Source organism: Rhinopithecus roxellana, chromosome 8, assembly GCF_007565055.1.
Source record: "Rhinopithecus roxellana isolate Shanxi Qingling chromosome 8, ASM756505v1, whole genome shotgun sequence".
NCBI classification, from domain to species: Eukaryota; Metazoa; Chordata; class Mammalia; order Primates; family Cercopithecidae; genus Rhinopithecus; species Rhinopithecus roxellana.
The window spans coordinates 136280577-136303827 of NC_044556.1; the positions used below are offsets into that span (position 1 = coordinate 136280577).

Consider the following 23251-nt stretch of genomic DNA (forward strand, 5'->3'; position numbering starts at 1 on the left):
TAGGAACTTCTGTTTGGATAATACACTGAAACCTCAAATTAAACATCTAAACCAACATTTATTTTTCCTTCTCCCAATCTACTACCTGCAAATCAGCTCCCCTTTATTGACTTACTGTTAAGGAGACCTGAATTCTTCCATTCACAAGACCTTCAGCGAAATCTGTGCCTCTAGTCACCAAACTGAAATTTATTTAGTGCAGTCCTACATAAATTTACACACAGACACATACATATGTGTATATAATGTGACCTACAGTCTGTGATTTATTATTATAAGTAAATTAGTTTTTCACTTTCTCTCCTAAACTTCAAACTCCCTAGACAGAGGTCCAGCTGAATGTAGTTTTAATAATCCCCATTTGAAAGGACTCAATATTTGTCCTGATTATTTTAATGCTTTTTAAGATATCTGTAAGTATAGTATTTTTCTTTAATAAAATAACTCCAGATAGATGATCAGAAAATAATGTAATTTTTGCTTTGGTTTCTTACCAGTTAGTATTCCTGGAGATCAATGATAGGCTATTTTGAGAAAGTTTAGGCTTGGAATTTGTTTCCTCCCCTCTTCCTCTTCCTTCCTCCTTTAAATCTATTTAAGAGGTTAGACATCTGTCGGTTTTCTTATTTCCATTAAAATTCCTTCTCAAAAATGAAATTTCAAATAAACTAGCATGTGGTGAAAAAAGTGATTGCCCTGCTCTGGAGGCTCATATTTTTGTAAAAATGCTGCTTGTTTCCATAGAATGAAGATGCCGGTGACTATACATGTGTAGCTACCAATGAAGCTGGGGTGGTGGAGCGCAGTATGAGTCTGACTCTGCAAAGTAAGTTGCTTAATGAAACTAATTAATGATTTAGAAAATATTACCTAATAAAGTGTTTATTTTCTTTAACTCTATAGCAAGTTCATTAGTGGTAGCTCTCAGAGTGTGTCTAATTTAGTTTGCTGCTGCTGATGGAGCAGTTGTCATCAAATATAGAACTGGTAACACAGAGATATTTTTCTGTATTTTATCTAACATATGTAGTATAAGATTGCAATTGATTGGTGGCAGAGCTTTTTTATTACAACACATTCAGTGGGGTGCCCCTTCTTACAATTCAACACAGTTATTCCAACATGCTTAAAAAGATTGCCATTTATGGCATTTTAAGATATTTATTAAAAATAAAGACTACTGTAAAGGAGCTCAAAAGTGCTCCAGTTTGATGGCTGTACTCTTTTATGAAATAACTAAACGTTCTGGGTGAGATCCTCATGCTCATCAGGAAGCCCTTTAGTAAGAGTCATTGGAAAACAGAGTATCCATAATTGGATAAACATAGAATACTCCAATGGCCCACTGGAGAGTTTACAGAACCACTTAAGGGGCTGACCCTAAGACAATGTCATTGGGTTGAGAATTAAAGCAAGACCTTCAAGTCATTTTGTGACTAGGCTCAGTATTTAACAGGATGAGTTTACATTTTCTTCATCACTATTGAGAGATGCTCTAGATTAGTTAGCTGTTTGCCAAACTAAATAATTCTGTAAGACATCAAATAGATGATAATATCTAATACAATGTTTCACTAAAGAACATGTCTATCAAATGATAACATGGGATGTCATTAGGAAAAAATAGCGTTCTATGTTCAAACAATTCTGAGAAAAAATGAATTAAACAGAGTTCTTTTATTTATTAAATATATAAAGAACAGTTACTATGTGCTCAGCCCTCCTTAGGCATACCAAATTTCTTTACTACAAATTTTTCTAGAAATGTTAATATGTTGATGTGAATTATGGCCCAACAAAGGGAGAATATAATATGCCACATTTTCCAAATAAATGTTGAGTGAATGTAGGTAGGACACTACACAATAGCACTGACCCAGTTTAAGAAAAGCTACATGAGAGCAGCTCATCTGCACATACTGACAATAAATTCATTTTAGTAAGTGAGGCATATTAAGTAGTCAAAAATATAATTTGGTTCAAATTAGGATTAAAGTACCAGAAGCTATATTATTATTTAAAGTGTTCATAATTATTATGTGAATGATGGAATTAATTCAATCGAAGTATGTACATGTGGAATTTTATTGTATTAATTTATAGCTTTATATGCAATTGGGAATGTTCAAATACGGTATCTAAATTAAAGTTCTGAGTTTATTTGATACTTTGGCCATTTTGATATGAGCAGACAAGCTTATTTAGTCACATTGTCACTTAGTGTGGAGGGATAAACCTGAAGTATTTACTTCATGCAGCAACAGTTTATTGAATACATAATGTAATCCAGAAACTAGGAGAGAAATAAAGGCACTGGCCCTGAAAGTTTCTGGAGTGAGGTTAATAAAAACATCAGTTAGAAGGCATTGTGTAGGGTGATGAGCATAAGTCAGAATAATGCTTTACATGACACTTGCTAAAGAGAGTCAAACCTCAGGTGAAGTAATTACTTTTTTAAAAGACAACATGTCACTGATACCTTTGCAGAAAAAACTAACGTGTTAATATCACAACAAAACACATTTTTATTCTATTTTTGTCTTATTTGTATACTATTTATTCTAGATACACTTCTCAGTCTAAAGTATGCAGCCACCACCTTGAATTATCAGATATTATCAATCACTGAACAAATCATTCCACCTTTCAGTTCAATGTCACTAAAACACCGCTCTCATCCCACCATGATCCTTCTCAGGAATATATATGCTGCCCCCTTTGCTTTCTTATTTAAATGAAAACCTTTCTTATTTTAAGATTTGAACCAATGTTTAAAACCTGTGTGCTGTTACTCTTCAGGGTGGACCATCCTTTCTATTCGTTCATTGTCTTGAAAAAGTAAAAGAGCTAAATCCATCTCCATGTTGTGTCTTTCTCTCCAAGTGTTCTCCCCTCTCCTCTCTGTTCAAATAACCTTACTTATTTTTGAAAATCCAGTTCAAGCGTCTTCTTCCCAATGAAGTCTGTCATATTCTATCTTTCTTGGGACTGTAGACCAATATAGACAAACATTCTGCCAGCAGTTGCATGCAGTTCCTTTTACAGTCTTTCCAAGGGCTTTACTGGAACCACTGTCATTCACTGTAGACACTGTTAACATCTCCCTCCTTCCTTTTTGGTTACCAGAATATCCTTTTTCTCCTGATTTTCTTCCTACCTCAGTGATTGGTTCTGAGTATCATTTATAAGCTTGTCTTCTGTCCATCTCTTAAATAATGCTGTTGCAATTGTTTCTGTCTTTGGCCCTCTTCTCATTTTAGACACTCTTCTGAAGCAATCTTATTCACTATTCACTATTACCAGAATACCATTTTTTTCCTGATTTTCTTCCTACCTCAGTGATTGGTTCTGAGTATCATTTATAAGCTTGCTTCTGTCCATCTCTTAAATAATGCTGTTGCAATTGTTTCTGTCTTTGGCCTTCTTCTCATTTTAGACTCTCTTCTGAAACAATCTTATTCACTGTGAAAGACTCACACATATATATTTCTTGCTCATCTTTATTCTGAGCTCTAGATACGAATATCCCTGTTACATAGATATCTCTATATGAATGTCTTACAGATACCTCAAGCTCAATAGTCATAAATGGATGCAAATTATCATTCCTTACTCCCTATCCACAAATCTGTTCTTCTGGTGTACGCTATTGCATTGCCCAAATATACCATATTCTCCAAATCAAAACCCTGTAGTCATCAGTTCTTCCCTTTAACCCATACCAGTCCGTAACAAAGTTCTGTCATTTCTGCTTTCTTAATAATTCTTGGATATGTCTTCCTTTTCCTCTCCATTTCCAGTGGCATGCTTTTGTTTGATATATTGTTACTGTTTTTTATGCTCCCATGTTAGTACACATTAATTCTATAGGTATGCTATAGCACAAGTCTGTCTTATCAGTGGTCCTATGAGCTCCTTGAGACTAGAAAGAAGTATCTTTTCTCTATATACTCTTAGCACCCAGCACAATGCTGGCAAATAGCAGGCTTTCAGTACATGTTTACTGAATAAATGAATGATGGCCAGTGATAAAAGAATGAGTTAATTAGCCAGGCGTGGTGGCGGGTGCCTGTAGTCCCAGCTACTCCAGAGGCTGAGGCAAGAGAATTGCTTGAACCCCGGAGGCAGAGGTTGCAGGGAGTCAAGATCATGCCACTGCACTCCAGCCTAGGTGACAAAGGGAGACTCTGGCAAAAAAAAAAAAAAAAAAAAAAAAAGAGTTAATGACTCTTTACCTCAAAAATGATCAAAAGAAAAAAGTGAATATTCACCATATAAAACACAGACAAAAGTAACAATAGTAACTAAGAGTACTGTATGCAAAAGTTGTAGTCACATCCTCTTGTTGAGTCTAACAGGAATCCTCTGAAGTAGGCACCATTTTTAAGGACACGGGGCTTAGAGAGGCAGTAAGTAGCAGACACAGAATTTGAATCCGGGAAACATAACTCTAGAGCCCATGCTCTAGGCTAATCTGCTCAGGAATTTTAAATTTTTGACATTTACTAAATAAAAAAGAATTATGAAAATTGTATCAACGGCAATTATAATCTACAATCTTAGTTGAGAAGCAACAGTGTTTTATAAACAAATCAACCACTCTTTTCAAAATAATGTTACTGTATAATACATGATAAAAAATGTTATAACTCCACAAAAACTGAGACACTATGTGCTTTTTTTCCATAGGTCCTCCTATTATCACTCTTGAGCCAGTGGAAACTGTTATTAATGCTGGTGGCAAAGTCATATTGAATTGTCAGGCAACTGGAGAGCCTCAACCAACCATTACATGGTCCCGTCAAGGGCACTCTATTTCCTGGGATGACCGGGTTAACGTGTTGTCCAACAACTCATTATATATTGCTGATGCTCAGAAAGACGATACCTCTGAATTTGAATGTGTTGCTCGAAACTTAATGGGTTCTGTCCTTGTCAGAGTGCCAGTCATAGTTCAGGGTGAGTGTGATCAGAGGAATATTCATAGTAAACAGTACCTGGGGTGACTCAAATCATGGAAATTATTAAGCACTTTAGTCCAAGTCGCCTGTCACCTTAAGATACTTTTAGCTGATGGGGAGAGGACAAAATCATCAAAATTTACAGATTGAAGGGCCTAAACCAATACATATTTTAGAGCTTTAAAATGTCAAAGTTTTAATTTAAAATCCCCAACTAAATTTCTGATTCACAACTAAATCAAATCTATTCTCAGAAATCAATGTACATGTTTTTGCTTTAAAGAATGACTTATGTCCAAAAGGTAAGCAGTTTGTAAACTCGTTGGTCTCCAACTCTTCCAGCAGCCATATGCAAGTGAGTGAGGATGAGATCTGAGAAGAAACTCTAGCTAACAGAAGTTCTTCTCTGTTGGATTTTAATTTTACCTTAAAGGAGAGATTTCATAAGCTGTTTCTCAACAACTATATATTTAGCTCTGTAACCAGCACATATCTTAAATGAAATCTCCTTTACAATATTTTATTTGCAAAGCTAAGACAAAGGACAATGTTTTACTTGCAGTTCATGGTGGATTTTCCCAGTGGTCTGCATGGAGAGCCTGCAGTGTCACCTGTGGAAAAGGCATCCAAAAGAGGAGTCGTCTGTGCAACCAGCCCCTTCCAGCCAATGGTGGGAAGCCCTGCCAAGGTTCAGATTTGGAAATGAGAAACTGTCAAAATAAGCCATGTCCAGGTACATCTCCTTATTTAACTGATAGGCATGTGTTTAATAGACCTTCATTTCTGTTTTTTACCTATGGATTGCCCCAGTGTGAGTACTCCCGATTGAAATATACCTGATGGTGTAATGGTTCACCTTTGTATAGTGGATGGTAGCTGGTCGGAATGGAGTCCTTGGGAAGAATGCACAAGGAGCTGTGGACGTGGCAACCGAACCAGGACCAGGACTTGCAATAATCCATCAGCTCAGCATGGTGGGTGGCCATGTGAAGGGAATGCTGTGGAAATAATTATGTGCAACATTAGGCCTTGCCCAGGTGAGAACCCACCAATAATACTAGGATAAACAAAACTTTTCTATCTTAACTCCTAGGAAAAAATTACATTTGCCTTTTCTTCTTCATTGTAAAAAGATGTTATGGCCTCTACCCTTGAGAATATGTTCCTTCACTATATTCTTAGTTCTCTTTCATGGAGAAACTTGTAAAAGTATGGCATTCATTGATGTTAAGCAAAATACCTGCTTTAATTGAACATGAAGAAAAGGTCCAAACTGGAGTGTATTTCTCACTCATGTAAAGAAAACGTAAGTATTTACAAGGTCATAAAGTAACATCTAATCCAGCCATCCATTTTGAGGTGAGGAAAATGAACCCTAGAGAGGTAAAAGACTTGCCCAGAAACACACAACTGGTGAGGGGTAAATGCTAATCACTGTCATTCACTAAATACTTACCATACAATAGGAACCATACTAAGTGCTTTATATTGTTAATATTGCATATTGTTATTGATTTTGTGTTTTAGCACTCTTTCCGAGTAAATTAACAAATCAAACTTAAGTCTAAGTAGAAAACTTTTCAGGTGTAATTGAATCCAAGGATTTGGAGAGTGCTTTTACTAGCATGTTTTCCATCTCTCATCTCTGCTTTCCTCTCTTTGGCTTTATTCTCTATTAAACTCTTTTCATGCGGTGGAAGCAATGACTGCTGACAGCTACTGGCTCACAGGGGCCATATAATCTAAGTGAGGCCTCAGAGAAAAAGAGCTCCCTTGTCTCTCAGAATTCCTATCAGTCTCTGGGAAGGAACCCTGTTTGCTTTTGTTTGGGTCACATGCTTACCCCTGAACTCAAGTGAGTCCAGGGTATTCTAATAGCCAGCTTGGGTGAACTGTCTACCTAGTGTAAAGAGGGGCAGAGAAAGAAATCATGCAAAGTAGAGGAGCTGTTCATTTATTTATTCATTCATCCAACAAATATTTATTGAGCTCTTACTTTGTCATCAAGACACTGTTCTAGTTGCTAGAGTTAAAATAATAAACAGTATCTTTCCAGTTTTGATCAGCATACCCAAAAAACTCAGAGACTTGAAATGATGGAGTACAACTTGGAGAGAGAATCTTAGCTGGAATGTCAGAAAAATAAATAGTGACAAACCAAAGCAGGACAGGTATTCACTACATTGGGTATTGCATCCTATTGTGCAGATGAGGAAAGATTTAGAAAATAATGTTCAGTGATTCATTAAGGATAGCTAATAAAAAGTGAATCAAAGTTTTGAACTCAGGTTGATCTAATTACCAAGCTTATTTAAATTGTAGGTATCTGGATTTGCAATTCGGAACTTTGATTACATTACAAAAACGAAGTACTGTCCTGAAATCTTAAAACAAATGAGAAGCCATTTATTTTAGTCTTAAAGATTTTAAAAGCTGGTTGTAATAACATTATGTTCTAAACTTAAAAGAGCAGGAAATACTTGATTCAGCTATTTTGTGTAATTTGTCATCTATAATAACTATAGAATAACTAAATGATATTTGTAAATATCCTAAAATAAAAACCAGTCTTTTCTCTTCATGTTGAGTAACTCTTTGCTTACTACTGTCTGTTTGCTTACTTGCTGTTGTTTTGTTCACTATTTTATTGGCTTGTATTTTTTTAAAAGGCGTTCTCTAGTTATTTCCCCTAGCCCCTAAACCAATTGAATTTAGCTATTTTTTGAGCACAGTGTCGGTGGTGTCCTAGAGCCATTCAATGAAAGCATGTATTTCTTCCCGATAAGAGCATGTATGAAAATTTAGTGATGCCATATTGGTAGGTAAGTATCAGCTATAGTAGGAGTATCTATACCACAAAAATTAGCGATGCTACAAGTTTTCCTTCTCACCCCGAGCTGGTTGTTAAACATTTCTCAGCTCACCACTGCAAAATGGGCACCAGCCTAAGATAGCCTTTCTCATCCAGGAGGTACGTGAAAATCTCAGGGGCAGAAGATACTTGCTTTTGGTACAATTCATTTCTAACAATGTTGAATTTACAAAAGAGTTGCAAGAAGAGTACAAATAATTTCTATATAACACTATCTAGGTGAAATTTTGTGTATTTCCTGAAACAAGGACATTCTCTTTCATGAACATAGTACGATGATAAAATTGGGAAATTTAACATTGATACTACTGTTATCTCATTTCATTATCTAATCCACAGGCCATATTCGGATTTTGCCAGTTGTCCCAGTAATATCATTTATAACGCTTTTATCCCGCATTCCAAGATCCGATCCAGGATCACACTTGTACTTATTTGTTGTGTCCCGTTAGTCTCTTTTAATTGGAAAATTTTCTCAGTCTTTTTCTTTCATGAACTTGATATATTTTTTTAAATTTAAGTTCTAGGGTACATGTGCACAACGTGCAGCTTTGTTACATATGTATACATGAGCCATGTTGTTGTGCTGCCCCCATTAACTCGTCATTTACATTAGGTATATCTCCTAATGCTATCTCTCCCCCTTCCCCACAATAGGACCCGGTGTGTGATGTTCCCCTTCCTGTGTCCAAGTGATCTCATTGTTTAATACCCACCTATGAGTGAGAACATGCGGTATTTGGTTTTCTTTTTTTGAGACGGAGTCTCGCTCTATCGTCCAGGCTGGAGTGCAGTGGCCGGATCTCAGCTCACTGCAAGCTCCGCCTCCCGGGTTTACACCATTCTCCTGCCTCAGCCTCTGGAGTAGCTGGGACTACAGGCGCCTGCCACCTCGCCCGGCTAGTTTTTTGTATTTTTTAGTAGAGACGGGGTTTCACGGTGTTAGCCAGGATGGTCTCGATCTCCTGACCTCGTGATCCACCCATCTCGGCCTCCCAAAGTGCTGGGATTACAGGCTTGAGCCACCGCGCCCGGCCGGTATTTGGTTTTCTATTCTTGAGATAGTTTGCTGAGAATAATGGTTTCCAGCTGCATCCATGTACCTACAAAGGACACAAACTCATCCTTTTTTATGGCTGCATAGTATTCCATGGTGTGCATGTGCCACATTTCTTAATCCAGTCTGTCACTGATGGACATTTGGGTTGATTCCAAGTCTGTGCTATTGTGAATAGTGCCGCAACAAACATACGTGTGCATATGTCTTTATAGCAGCAGCATGACTTATAATCCTTTGGGTATATCCCCAGTAATGGGATGGCTGGGTCAAATGGTATTTCTAGTTCTAGATCTTTGAGGATTTGTCACACTGTTTTCCACAATGGTTGAACTAGTTTACAGTCCCACCAACAGTGTAAAAGTGTTCCTATTTCTCCACATCCTCTCCAGCACCTGTTGTTTCCTGATTTTTTTAATGACTGCCATTCTAACTGATATGAGATGGTATCTCAATGTGGTTTTGATTTGCATTTCTCTGATGGCCAGTGATGATGAACATTTTTTCATGTGTCTGTTGACTGTATGAATGTCTTCTTTTGAGAAATATCTGTTCATATCCTTTGCCCACTTTTTGATGGGGTTGTTTTTTTCTTGTAAATTTGTTTGAGTTCTTTGTAGGTTCTAGATATTAGCCCTTTGTCAGATGAGTAGATTGCAAAAATTTTCTCCCATTCTGTAGGTTGCCTGTTCACTCTGATGGTAGTTTCTTCTGCTGTGCAGAAGCTCTTTAGTTTAATTACATCCCATTTGTCAATTCTGGCTTTTATTGCTGTTGCTTTAGGTGTTTTCAACATGAAGTCCTTGCCCATGCCTATGTCCTGAATGGTATTACCTAAGTTTTCTTCTAGGTTTTTTATGGTTTTAGGTCTAACATTTAAGTCTCTAATCCATCTTGAATTAATTTTCATATAAGGAGTAAGGAAAGGATGCAGTTTCAGCTTTCTACTTATGGCTAGCCAATTGTCCCAGCACCATTGATTAAATAGGGAATCCTTTCCCCATTTCTTGTTTTTGTCAGGTTTGTCAAAGGTCAGATGGCTGTAGATGTGTGGTATTATTTCTGAGGGCTCTGTTCTGTTCCATTGGTCTATATCTCTGTTTTGGTACCAGTACCATGCTGTTTTGGTTACTGTAGCCTTGTAGTATAGTTTGAAGTCAGGTAGTGTGATGCCTCCAGGTTTGTTCTTTTGGCTTAGGATTGTCTTGGCAATGCAGGGTCTGTTTTGGTTCCATATGAACTTTATTTTTTTCCAATTCTGTGAAGAAAGTCATTGGTAGCTTGATGGGGATGGCATTGAATCTATAAATAACCTTGGGCAGTATGGCCATTTTCACAATATTGATTCTTCCTATCCATGAGCATGGAATGTTCTTCCAGTTGTTTGTCCTCTTTGATTTCACTGAGCAGTGGTTTGTAGTTCTCCTTGAAGAGGTCCTTTATATCCCTTATAAGCTGCATTCCTAGGTATTTTATTCTCTTTGAAGCAATTGTGAATGGGAGTTCATTCATGATTTGGCTCTCTGTTCGTCTGTTACTAGCGTATAAGAATGCTTGTGATATTTGCACATTGATTTTGTATCCTGAGACTTTACTGAAGTTGCTTATTAGCTTAAGGAGATTTTGGGCTGAGACAACGGGGTTTTCTAAATATACAATCATGTCATCTGCAAACAGGGACAATTTGACTTCTTCTTTTCCTAACTGAATACCCTTGATTTCTTTCTCTTGCCTGATTGCCCTAGCCAGAACTTCCAACACTATGTTGAATAGGAGTGGTGAGAGAGGACATCCCTGCCTTGTGCCAGTTTTCAAAGGGAATGCTTCCAGTTTTTGCCCATTCAGTATGATATTAGCTGTGGGTTTGTCATAAATAGCTCTTATTATTTTGAGATACGTTCTATCAATACCAAATTTATTGAGAGTTTTTATATGAAAGGCTGTTGAATTTTCTCAAAGGACTTTTCTGCATCTATTGAGATAATCATGTGGTTTTTGTCTTTGGTTCTGGTTATATGCTGGATTACATTTATTGATTTACGTATGTTGAACCAGCCTTGCATCCTAGGGATGAAGCCCACTTGATCATGGTGGATAAGCTTTTTGATGTGCTGCTGGATTCGGTTTGCCAGTATTTTATTGAGGATTTTTGCATTGATGTTCATCAGGGATATTGGTCTAAAATTCTCTTTTTTTGTTGTATCTCTGTCAGGCTTTGGTATCAGGATGATGTTGGCCTCATAAAATGAGTTAGGGAGGATTCCCTCTTTTTCTATTGATTGGAATAGTTTCAGAAGGAATGGTACCAGCTCCTCCTTGTACCTCTGGTAGAATTCGGCTGTGAATCTGTCTGGTCCTGGACTTTTTTTGGTTTGTAGGCTATTAATTATTTCCTCAATTTCAGAGCCTGCTATTGGTCTATTCAGGGATTCAACTTCTTCCTGGTTTAGTCTTGGGAGAGTGTAAGTATCCAGGAAATTGTCCATTTCTTCTAGGTTTTATAGTTCATTTGCATAGAGGTGTTTATAGTATTCTCTGATGGTAGTTTGTATTTGTGGGGTCAGTGGTGATATCCCCTTTATCATTTTTTATTGCGTCTATTTGATTCTTCTCTCTTTTCTTCATTAGTCTTGGTAGTGGTCTATCAATTTTGTTGATCTTTTCAAAAAACCAGCTCCTGGATTCATGGATATTTTTGGAGGGTTTTTTGTGTCTCTATCTCCTTCAGTTCTGCTCTGATCTTAGTTATTTCTTGCCTTCTGCTAGCTTTTGAATGTGTTTGCTCTTGCTTCTCTAGTTCTTTTAATTGTGATAGTAGGGTGTCAATTTTAGATCTTTCCTGCTTTCTCTTGTGGGTATTTAATGCTATAAATTTCCCTCTACACACTGCTTTAAATATGTCCCAGAGATTCTGGTGTGTTGTATCTTTGTTCTCATTGGTTTCAAAGACCATCTTTATTTCTGCCTTCATTTCGTTAGGTACCCAGTAGTCATTCAGGAGCAGTTTTGATTGAGTTTCTTAGTCCTGAGCTCTAGTTTGATTGCACTGTGGTCTGAGAGACAGTTTGTTATAATTTCTGTTCTTGTACATTTGCTGAGGAGTGCTTTACTTCTAACTGTGTGGTCAATTTTGGAATAAGTGCAGTGTGGTGCTGAGAAGAATGTATATTCTGTTCATATGGGGTGGAGAGTTCTGTAGATGACTATTAGGTCTGCTTGGTGCAGAGTTGAGTTCAGTTCCTGGATATCCTTGTTGACTTTCTGTCTTGTTGATCTGTCTAATGTTGACAGTGAGGTGTTAAAGTCTCCCGTTAGGGGGGGCGGAGCAAGATGGCCGAATAGGAACAACTCCAGTCTCCAACTCCCAGCGCGAGCAACACAGAAGACCGGTGATTTCTGCATTTTCAACTGAGGTACTGGGGTCATCTCACTAGGGAGTGCCGGACAATCGGTGCTGGTCAGCTGCTGCAGCCTGACCAGCGAGAGCTGAAGCAGGGCGAGGCATCGCCTCACCTGGAAGCGCAAGGGGGAAGGGGATCCGTTTTCTTAGCCAGGGGAACTGAGACACACAACACCTGGAAAATCGGGTAACTCCCACCCCAATACTGCGCTGTAAGCATACAGGCATTCCAGGAGAATATATCCCACACCTGGCCGGGAGGGTCCCACGCCCACGAAGCCTCCCTCACTGCTAACACAGCAGTCTGCCGCGATCTATCTGCAAGGCAGCAGCGAGGCTGGGGGAGGGGCGCCCGCCATTGCTGAGGCTTAAGTAGGTAAACAAAGCCGCTGGGAAGCTCGAACTGGGTGGAGCTCACAGCAGCTCAAGGAAGCCTGCCTGTCTCTGTAGTCTCCACCTCTGGGGACAGCGCACAGCTGAAGACCAACAGGGGAAGTAGCGGGAGCCGGTGCAGACGCGAACGACTCTGTCTGACAGCTTTGGGGAGAGCCGCGGATCTCCCAACGCGGAGGTTGAGATCTGAGAACGGACAGACTACCTGCTCAGGTGTGTCCCTGACCCCTGAGTAGCCTAGCTGGGAGAAATCCCCCACTAGGGGCAGTCTGACACCCCACACCTCACAGGGTGGAGTACACCCCTGAGAGGACACTTCCAAAGGAAGAATCAGACAGGTACACTCGCTGTTCAGCAATATTCTATCTTCGGCAACCTCTGCTGCTGATACCCAGGCAAACAGGGTCTGGAGTGGACCTCAAGCAATCTCCAACAGACCAACAGAGAGTCCTTCTGACTGTCAGAAGGAAAACTATCAAACAGGAAGGACACCTATACCAAAACCCCATCAGTTCGTCACCACCATCAAAGACCAGAGACAGATAAAACCACAAAGATGGGGAAGAAGCAGGGCAGAAAAGCTGGAAATTCAAAAAATAAGAGCGCATCTCCCCCTGCAAAGGAGCGCAGCCCATCACCAGCAACGGATCAAAGCTGGTCAGAGAATGACTTGGACGAGAGGAGAGAAGAAGGCTTCAGTCCATCAAACTTATCAGAGCTAAAGGAGGAATTACGTACCCAGCGCAAAGAAACTAAAAATCTTGAAAAAAGAGTGGAAGAATTGACAGCTAGACTCATTAATGCAGAGAAGATCATAAACGAAATGACAGAGATGAAAACCATGACACGAGAAATACGTGACAAATGCACAAGCTTCAGTAACCAACTCGATCAACTGGAAGAAAGAGTATCAGCGATTGAAGATCAAATGAATGAAATGAAGCGAGAAGAGAAACCAAAAGAAAAAAGAAGAAAAAGAAATGAGCAAAGCCTGCAAGAAGTATGGGATTACGTAAAAAGACCAAATCTACGTCTGATTGGGGTGCCTGAAAGTGAGGGGGAAAATGGAACCAAGTTGGAAAACACTCTTCAGGATATCATCCAGGAGAACTTCCCCAACCTAGTAGGGCAGGCCAACATTCAAATTCAGGAAATACAGAGAACGCCACAAAGATACTCCTCCAGAAGAGCAACTCCAAGACACATAATTGCCAGATTCACCAAAGTTGAAATGAAGGAAAAAATCTTAAGGGCAGCCAGAGAGAAAGGTCGGGTCACCCACAAAGGGAAGCCCATCAGACTAACAGCAGATCTCTCGGCAGAAACTCTACAAGCCAGAAGAGAGTGGGGGCCAATATTCAACGTTCTTAAAGAAAAGAATTTTAAACCCAGAATTTCATATCCAGCCAAACTAAGTTTCATAAGTGAAGGAGAAATAAAATCCTTTACAGATAAGCAAATGCTTAGAGATTTTGTCACCACCAGCCCTGCCTTACAAGAGACCCTGAAGGAAGCCCTAAACATGGAAAGGAACAACCGGTACCAGCCATCACAAAAACTTGGCAAAATGTAAAGACCATCGAGGCTAGGAAGAAACTGCATCAACTAACGAGCAAAATAACCAGTTAATATCATAATGGCAGGATCAAGTTCACACATAACAATATTAACCTTAAATGTTAATGGACTAAATGCTCCAATTAAAAGACACAGACTGGCAAACTGGATAAAGAGTCAAGACCCATCAGTCTGCTGTATTCAGGAGACCCATCTCACATGCAGAGACATACATAGGCTCAAAATTAAGGGATGGAGGAAGATCTACCAAGCAAATGGAGAACAAAAAAAAGCAGGGGTTGCAATCCTAGTCTCTGATAAAACAGACTTTAAACCATCAAAGATCAAAAGAGACAAAGAAGGCCATTACATAATGGTAAAGGGATCAATTCAACAGGAAGAGCTAACTCTCCTAAATATATATGCACCCAATACAGGAGCACCCAGATTCATAAAGCAAGTCCTTAGAGACTTACAAGGAGACTTAGACTCCCATACAATAATAATGGGGGACTTCAACACTCCGCTGTCAACATTAGACAGATCAACGAGACAGAAAGTTAACAAGGATATCCAGGAATTGAACTCATCTCTGCACCAAGCGGACCTAATAGACATCTATAGAACTCTCCACCCCAAATCAACAGAATATACATTCTTCTCAGCACCACATCGCACTTATTCCAAAATTGACCACATAATTGGAAGTAAAGTACTCCTCAGCAAATGTAAAAGAACAGAAATTATAACAAACTGTCTCTCAGACCACAGTGCAATCAAACTAGAACTCAGGACTAAGAAACTCAATCAAAACCGCTCAACTACATGGAAACTGAACAACCTGCTCCTGAATGACTACTGGGTACATAACGAAATGAAAGCGGAAATAAAGATGTTCTTTGAAACCAATGAGAACAAAGATACAACATACCAGAATCTCTGGGACACATTTAAAGCAGTGTGTAGAGGGAAATTTATAGCACTAAATGCCCACAAGAGAAAGCAGGAAAGATCTAAAATTGACACTCTAACATCACAATTAAAAGAACTAGAGAGGCAAGAGCAATCACATTCAAAAGCTAGCAGAAGGCAAGAAATAACTAAGATCAGAGCAGAACTGAAGGAGATAGAGACACAAAAAACCCTCCAAAAAATCAATGAATCCAGGAGTTGGTTTTTTGAAAAGATCAACAAAATTGACAGACCGCTAGCAAGGCTAATAAAGAAAAAAAGAGAGAGGAATCCAATAGATGCAATAAAAAATGATAAAGGGGATATCACCACTGACCCCACAGAAATACAAACTACCATCAGAGAATACTATAAACGCCTCTACGCAAATCAACTAGAAAATCTGGAAGAAATGGATAATTTCCTGGACACTTACACTCTCCCAAGGCTAAACCAGGAAGAAGTTGAATCCCTGAATAGACCAATAGCAGGCTCTGAAATTGAGGCAACAATTAATAGCCTACCCACCAAAAAAAGTCCAGGACCAGATGGATTCACAGCTGAATTCTACCAGAGGTACAAGGAGGAGCTGGTACCATTCCTTCTGAAACTATTCCAATCAATAGAAAAAGAGGGAATCCTCCCTAACTCATTTTATGAGGCCAACATCATCCTGATACCAAAGCCTGGCAGAGACACAACAAAAAAAGAGAATTTTAGACCAATATCCCTGATGAACATTGATGCAAAAATCCTCAATAAAATACTGGCAAACCGGATTCAGCAGCACATCAAAAAGCTTATCCACCATGATCAAGTGGGCTTCATCCCTGGGATGCAAGGCTGGTTCAACATTCGCAAATCAATAAACGTAATCCAGCATATAAACAGAACCAAAGACAAGAACCACATGATTGTCTCAATAGATGCAGAAAAGGCTTTTGACAAAATTCAACAGCCCTTCATGCTAAAAACGCTCAATAAATTCGGTATTGATGGAACGTACCTCAAAATAATAAGAGCTATTTATGACAAACCCACAGCTAATATCATACTGAATGGGCAAAAACTGGAAAAATTCCCTTTGAAAACTGGCACAAGACAGGGATGCCCTCTCTCACCACTCCTATTCAACATAGTGTTGGAAGTTCTGGCTAGGGCAATCAGGCAAGAGAAAGAAATCAAGGGTATCCAGTTAGGAAAAGAAGAAGTCAAATTGTCCCTGTTTGCAGATGACATGATTGTATATTTAGAAAACCCCATCGTCTCAGCCCAAAATCTCCTTAAGCTGATAAGCAACTTCAGCAAAGTCTCAGGATACAAAATTAATGTGCAAAAATCACAAGCATTCTTATACACCAGCAACAGACAAGCAGAGAGCCAAATCAGGAATGAACTTCCATTCACAATTGCTTCAAAGAGAATAAAATACCTAGGAATCCAGCTTACAAGGGATGTAAAGGACCTCTTCAAGGAGAACTACAAACCACTGCTCAGTGAAATCAAAGAGGACACAAAAAAATGGAAGAACATACCATGCTCATGGATAGGAAGAATCAATATCGTGAAAATGACCATACTCCCCAAGGTTATTTATAGATTCAATGCCATCCCCATCAAGCTACCAATGACTTTCTTCACAGAATTGGAAAAAACTGCTTTAAAGTTCATATGGAACCAAAAAAGAGCCCGCATTGCCAAGACAATCCTAAGTCAAAAGGACAAAGCTGGAGGCATCACGCTACCTGACTTCAAACTATACTACAAGGCTACAGTAACCAAAACAGCATGGTACTGGTACCAAAACAGAGATATAGACCAATGGAACAGAACAGAGTCCTCAGAAATAATACCGCACATCTACAGCCATCTGATCTTTGACAAACCTGAGAGAAACAAGAAATGGGGAAAGGATTCCCTATTTAATAAATGGTGCTGGGAAAATTGGCTAGCCATAAGTAGAAAGCTGAAACTGGATCCTTTCCTTACCCCTTATACGAAGATTAATTCAAGATGGATTAGAGACTTAAATGTTAGACCTAATACCATAAAAACCCTAGAAGAAAATCTAGGTAGTACCATTCAGGACATAGGCATGGGCAAGGACTTCATGTCTAAAACACCAAAAGCAACGGCAGCAAAAGCCAAAATTGACAAATGGGATCTAATTAAACTAAAGAGCTTTTGCACAGCAAAAGAAACTACCATCAGAGTGAACAGGCAACCTACAAAATGGGAGAAAATTTTTGCAACCTACTCATCTGACAAAGGGCTAATATCCAGAATCTACAAAGAACTCAAACAAATATACGAGAAAAAAACAAACAACCCCATCAAAAAGTGGGGAAAGGATATGAACAGACATTTTTCAAAAGAAGATATTCATACAGCCAACAGACACATGAAAAAAATGCTCATCATCACTCGCCATCAGAGAAATGCAAATCAAAACCACAATGAGATACCATCTCACACCAGTTAGAATGGCAATCATTAAGAAGTCAGGAAACAACAGGTGTTGGAGAGGATGTGGAGAAATAGGAACACTTTTACACTGTTGGTGGGATTGTAAACTAGTTCAACCATTATGGAAAACAGTATGGCAATTCCTCAAGGATCTAGAACTAGATGTACCATATGACCCAGCCATCCCACTACTGGGTATATACCCAAAGGATTATAAATTAGTCTACTACAAAGACACATGGACACGTATGTTTATTGCGGCACTATTCACAATAGCAAAGACTTGGAATCAACCCAAATGTCCATCTGTGACAGACTGGATTAAGAAAATGTGGCACATATACACCATGGAATACTATGCAGCCATAAAAAAGGATGAGTTTGCGTCCTTTGTAGGGACATGGATGCAGCTGGAAACCATCATTCTTAGCAAACTATCACAAGAAGAGAAAACCAAACACCGCATGTTCTCACTCATAGGTGGGAACTGAACAATGAGATCACTTGGACTCGGGAAGGGGAACATCACACACTGGGGTCTATCATGGGGAGGGGGGAGGGGGGAGGAGGGAGGGATTGCATTGGGGAGTTATACATGATATAAATGATGAATTGATGGGTGCTGACGAGTTGATGGGTGCAGCACACCAACATGGCATAAGTATACATATGTAACAAACCTGCACGTTATGCACATGTACCCTAGAACTTAAAGTATAATAAAAAAAAAAAAAAAAAAAAAAGTCTCCCGTTATTATTGTAAGTTGAAGTCTCTTTGTGAGTCTCTAAGGACTTGCTTTATGAATCTGGGTGCTCCTGTATTGGGTGCATATATATTTAGGATAGTTAGCTCTTCCTGATGAATTGATCCCTTTACCATTATGTAATGGCCTTGTCTCTTTTGATCTTTGATGGTTTAAAGTCTATTTTATCAGAGACTAGGATTGCAACCCCTGCTTTTTTTTTGTTTTCCATTTGCTTGGTATATATTTCTCCATCCCTTTATTTTGAGCCTATGTGTGTCTCTGCATGTGAGATGGGTCTCCTGAATACAGCAAACTGATGGTCTTGACTCTTTATCCAGTTTGTCAGTCTGTGTCTTTTAATTGGACCATTTAGTCCATTTACATTTAAGGTTAATATTGTTATGTGTGAACTTGATCCTGTCATTGATATTAGCTGGTTATTTTGCTCGCTAGTTGATGCAGTTTCTTCCTAGCATTGGTGGACTTTACATTTTGACATGTTTTTGCAATGGCTGGTACCTGTTGTTCCTTTCCATGTTTAGGGCTTCCTTCAGGATCTCTTGTAGGGCAGGCCTGGTGGTGACAAAATCTCTAAGCATTTGCTTGGCTGTAAAGGATTTTATTTCTCCTTCACTTATGAAACTTAGTTTGGCTGGATATGAAATTCTGGGTTGAAAATTATTTTCTTTAAAAATGTTGAATATTGGCCCCCACTCTCTTCTGGCTTGTAGAGTTTCTGCTGAGAGATCTGCTGTTAGTCTGATGGGCTTTCCTTTGTGGGTTACCCAACCTTTCTCTCTGGCTGCCCTTAACATTTTTTCCTTCATTTCAACTTTGGTGAATCTGACAATTATATGTCTTGGAGTTGCTCTTCTCGAGGAGTATCTTTGTGGCATTCTCTGCATTTCCTGAATTTGAATGTTGGCCTGCCTTACTAGGTTGGGGAAGTTCTCCAGGATGATATCCTGCAGAGTGTTTTCCAACTTGGTTCCATTTTCCCTGTCACTTTCAGGCACACCAATCAGACATAGATTTGGGCTTTTCACATAATCCCATATATCTTGGAGGCTTTGTTCATTTATTTTAACTTTTTTCTATACACTTCTCTTCTTGCTTCATTTCATTCATTTGATCTTCAAGTGCTGATACTCTTTCTTCCAGATGATCGAGTCGGTTACTGAAGCTTGTGCATTTGTCACGTAGTTCTCATGTTATGGCTTTCATCTCTGTCAGTTCTTTTAAGGACTTCTCTACATTGGTTATTCTAGTTATCCATTCATCCATTCTTTTTTCAAGGTTTTGAGTTTCTTTGCACTGGTTACGTAGTTCCTCCTTTAGCTCTGAGAAGTTGGATCTACTGAAACCTTCGTCTCTCGACTCGTTAGAGTCATTCTCTGTCCAGCTTTGTTCCATTGCTGGCGATGAGCTGCATTCCTTTGGAGGGGGAGATGCACTCTGATTTTTTGAATTTCCAGCTTTTCTGCACTGCTTTTTCCCCATCTTTGTGGTTTTATCTGCCTTTGGTCTTTGATGATGGTGATGTACTGATGGGGTTTTGGTGTGGGTGTCCTTTCTGTTTGTTAGTTTTCCCTCTAACAATCAGGACCTTCAGCTGCAGTTCTGTTGGAGTTTGCTTGAGGTCCACTCCAGACCCTGTTTGCCTGGGTATCAGCAGTGGAGGCTGCAGAAGATAGAATATTGCTGAACAGCAAGTGTTGCTGTCTGATTCTTGCTCTGGAAGCTTCGTCTCATGTGTGTACCCCACTGTGTGAGTTGTGAGGTGTCGGTCTGCACCTATTTGAGGATGTCTCCCAGTTAGGCTACTCAGGGGTCAGGGACCCACTTGAGCAGGCAGTCTGTCAGTTGTTCTCAGATCTCAACCTCCATTTGGGAGATCCACTGCTCTCTTCAAAGCTGTCAGATGGGGGAATTTACCTCTGCCAAGGTTTCTGCTTTTTGTTTAGCTATAACCTGTCCCTAGAGGAGGAGTCTACAGAGGCACACCAGCCTCCTTGAGCTGTGGTGGGCTCCACCCAATTTGAGCTTCCCAGTGGCTTTATCTACTTAAGCCTCAGCAATGGCAGCACCCCTCCCCCAGCCTCGCTGCCACCTTGCAGTTAGATCTCAGACTGCTATGCTAGCAATGAGGGAGGCTCCATGGGCGTGGGACCCTCTGGGCCAGGTGTGGGATATAATCTCCTGGTGTGCCGTTTGCTAAGACCCTTGGTAAAGCATGGTATTAGGGTGAGAGTTACCCGATTTTCCAGGTGTTGTGTGTCTTAATTTCCTTTGGCTAGAAAAAGGAATTCCCTTCACCCTTGTGCTTCCCAGGTAAGGCAATGCCTCACCCTGCTTCAGCTCTCACTGGTCGGGCTGCACCCACAGACCAGCGTCAACTGTCCAACAAGACCCACTGAGATGAACCCAGTACCTCAGCTGAAAATGCAGAAATCACCCGTCTTCTGTGTCGCTCACGCTGGGAGTTGGAGGCTGGAGCTGTTCCTATTCGGCCATCTTGGGCACACCCCTATAACTTGATATTTTTTAATGTACAGGCCAACCATTTTAGAGAAGACAATTCAATTTGGATTTGCCTAACATTTCCTCATGATTACATGTAGATTTTGCATTTTGGCAGGAACACGACAGAAGTGATTTTGTGTCCTTCTCAGTGCATCATTTCAGAAGGCACAACATGTCAGTTTGTCCCATACTGGTGATTTTACCTTTCTTTACTTGTTTAAGGTGGTGTCTGTCATTGCATAGTTACTATTTTTACTTCTAAGTATTTTGTAGGGAAACTTGGAGACTATATAAACATCTTATCAACCTTTCACCCACTAGTTTTAGCATCCATTTCTGGTTTCTGCTTGAATCAGTTATTACTGTGATTTTTGCAAAATAGCTATTTTCTAACTCCATCATTATCTTCCATATCTGTTATTGACCTCTGTCAAGAAATTTCTCGTTTCTTTACTTTTTGATTTATATCAATAAGGACTCAGGTATTATTCAATGGGTTATCACAGTGGAACCCAACCTTTTTGGCACCAGGGACTGGTTTTGTGGAAGACAATTTTTCTACAGATCAAGGGTTGGGGGGGATGGCTTCAGGATGATTCAAGCACATTATATTTATTGTGGATTTTATATACAATGAAATAATTATACAACTCACCATAATGTAGAATCAGTGGAAGCCCTGAGCTTGTTTTACTGCAACTAGAAGGTCCTTTTCGGGGTTGATGGGGGACAGTGACAGATTATCAGGCATTAGATTCTCATAAGGAGCACACAACATAGATCCCTCATATGCACAGTTCACAATAGGATTCATGCTATGAGACTCTAATGCCACTGCTGATCTGACAGGAGATGGAGTTCATGGTAATGTTAGCAGTGGGTGGTAGCTGTAAATACAGATGAAGCTTTGCTCACTTGCCAAGCAATCCATGGCCCATGGGATTGAGGACCCCTGGTTTATCATACACTGTCATTATTTATTGTGATGTTCACATTATCCTAGAATAGGTTAGTGGAGGAAGGCCTGTCCCGGCTGGCTTCTGTGTTCTCTTGAGATGTCCTCATGATTCTTTAAGTATTTCCTTACTTTCTGGTACAAATAGTTACTTCAAACTTATTTTGTACTTTCCCTGCCCCAGTTAGAAGAGTGTTTTTGAACTGCAAATCTTTTTTCAAGATTGATAGATTTGGGGATGGCCTATCCTGACATTTGAGAATCATTGTCATTAAAATACATATATAGCTACAGATTAAAGAATGAGCATTTTTTCAAGTGTCTGTCTGAAAATTGTTGAGAACTTTGAACAAAGCTCATCATAGCTCCTAGCTTACACTTTTATGTAGGATTTCCTATGTGTCCTGTACTGTTCCAAGCACTTTTCTTCTACAAATTCATTGCTCACCTCAACTCTAATAAATTATTATTTGCATATTGCAGATGATGAAACTAGGCACACAGAAGCCAAGTCACTTGTCAGGATTGCATGGCCTCTAAGGGCAGAATAGTTATTCAGGCCCAGAGTGTCTGCCTGGAGACCCCGCCCCTAGCATTGTGCTCCTCTACCCTTCCATAATTAAAACTGCAACACAGTGTAACAAATTCAGTTATAAGATTTTGCATGTTTCTTACCTACTAATCCCTCTGTAGTTTTTTTTTTTTTTAACTTTCATTTTAGTTTCAGAGGTACATGTTCAGGTTTGTTATATAGGTAAACTTATGACTCAGGGATTTGATGTACAGATTATTTTGTCACCTGGGTACTAAGCATAGTATCCAACAGTTTATTTTTCTAAATCTTTTCCTCCTTCCACCCTCCTCCCTCAAGTAGGCCCCAGTGTTTGTTGTTCCCCTCATTCTGCCATGTGTTCTCATTATTTAGCTCCCATTTGTAAGTAAGAACATGTGGTATTTGGTTTTCTGTTCCTGAGTTACTTTGCTAAGGATACTGACCTCTAGTTCCATCCCTGTTCCTCCAGAGGACGTGATCTCATTCTTTTTTATGGCTGCATAGTATTCCATGGTGTATAGATACCACATTTTCTTTATCCAGTCTACTGTTGTTTGGTGTTTTGGTTGCTTCTGTCTTTACTGTTGTAAATAGTGCTTAATGAACACACACGTGCATGTGTCTTTATGGCAGAACAATTTATATTGCTTTGGGCATATGCCCAATAGTGGGATTGCAGGGTCAAATGGTATTTGTGTTTTTAGTTCTTGTTTTTTTGCGTCATCTAGATAGCATGATGTTTTATGCCTTCTCCGGTTTATGTTATCATTCTTCCTTTTTTCTTGCTGTCATTCCATTCTTATAAAAGGAACACTTG

The 23251-nt window shown here is 39.4% G+C and overlaps 1 protein-coding gene across 1 annotated transcript in view; it reads left to right on the forward strand.

Annotated features, from left to right (window-relative positions):
- The window catches only part of HMCN1 (hemicentin 1), a 470019-nt gene that overhangs the window by 399601 nt on the left and 47167 nt on the right, over positions 1–23251 (forward strand). The window contains 4 exon segments of the mRNA XM_030936855.1: positions 745–826; positions 4690–4959; positions 5524–5694; positions 5828–5998. Coding sequence (XP_030792715.1) covers positions 745–826; positions 4690–4959; positions 5524–5694; positions 5828–5998 — 694 coding nt within the window.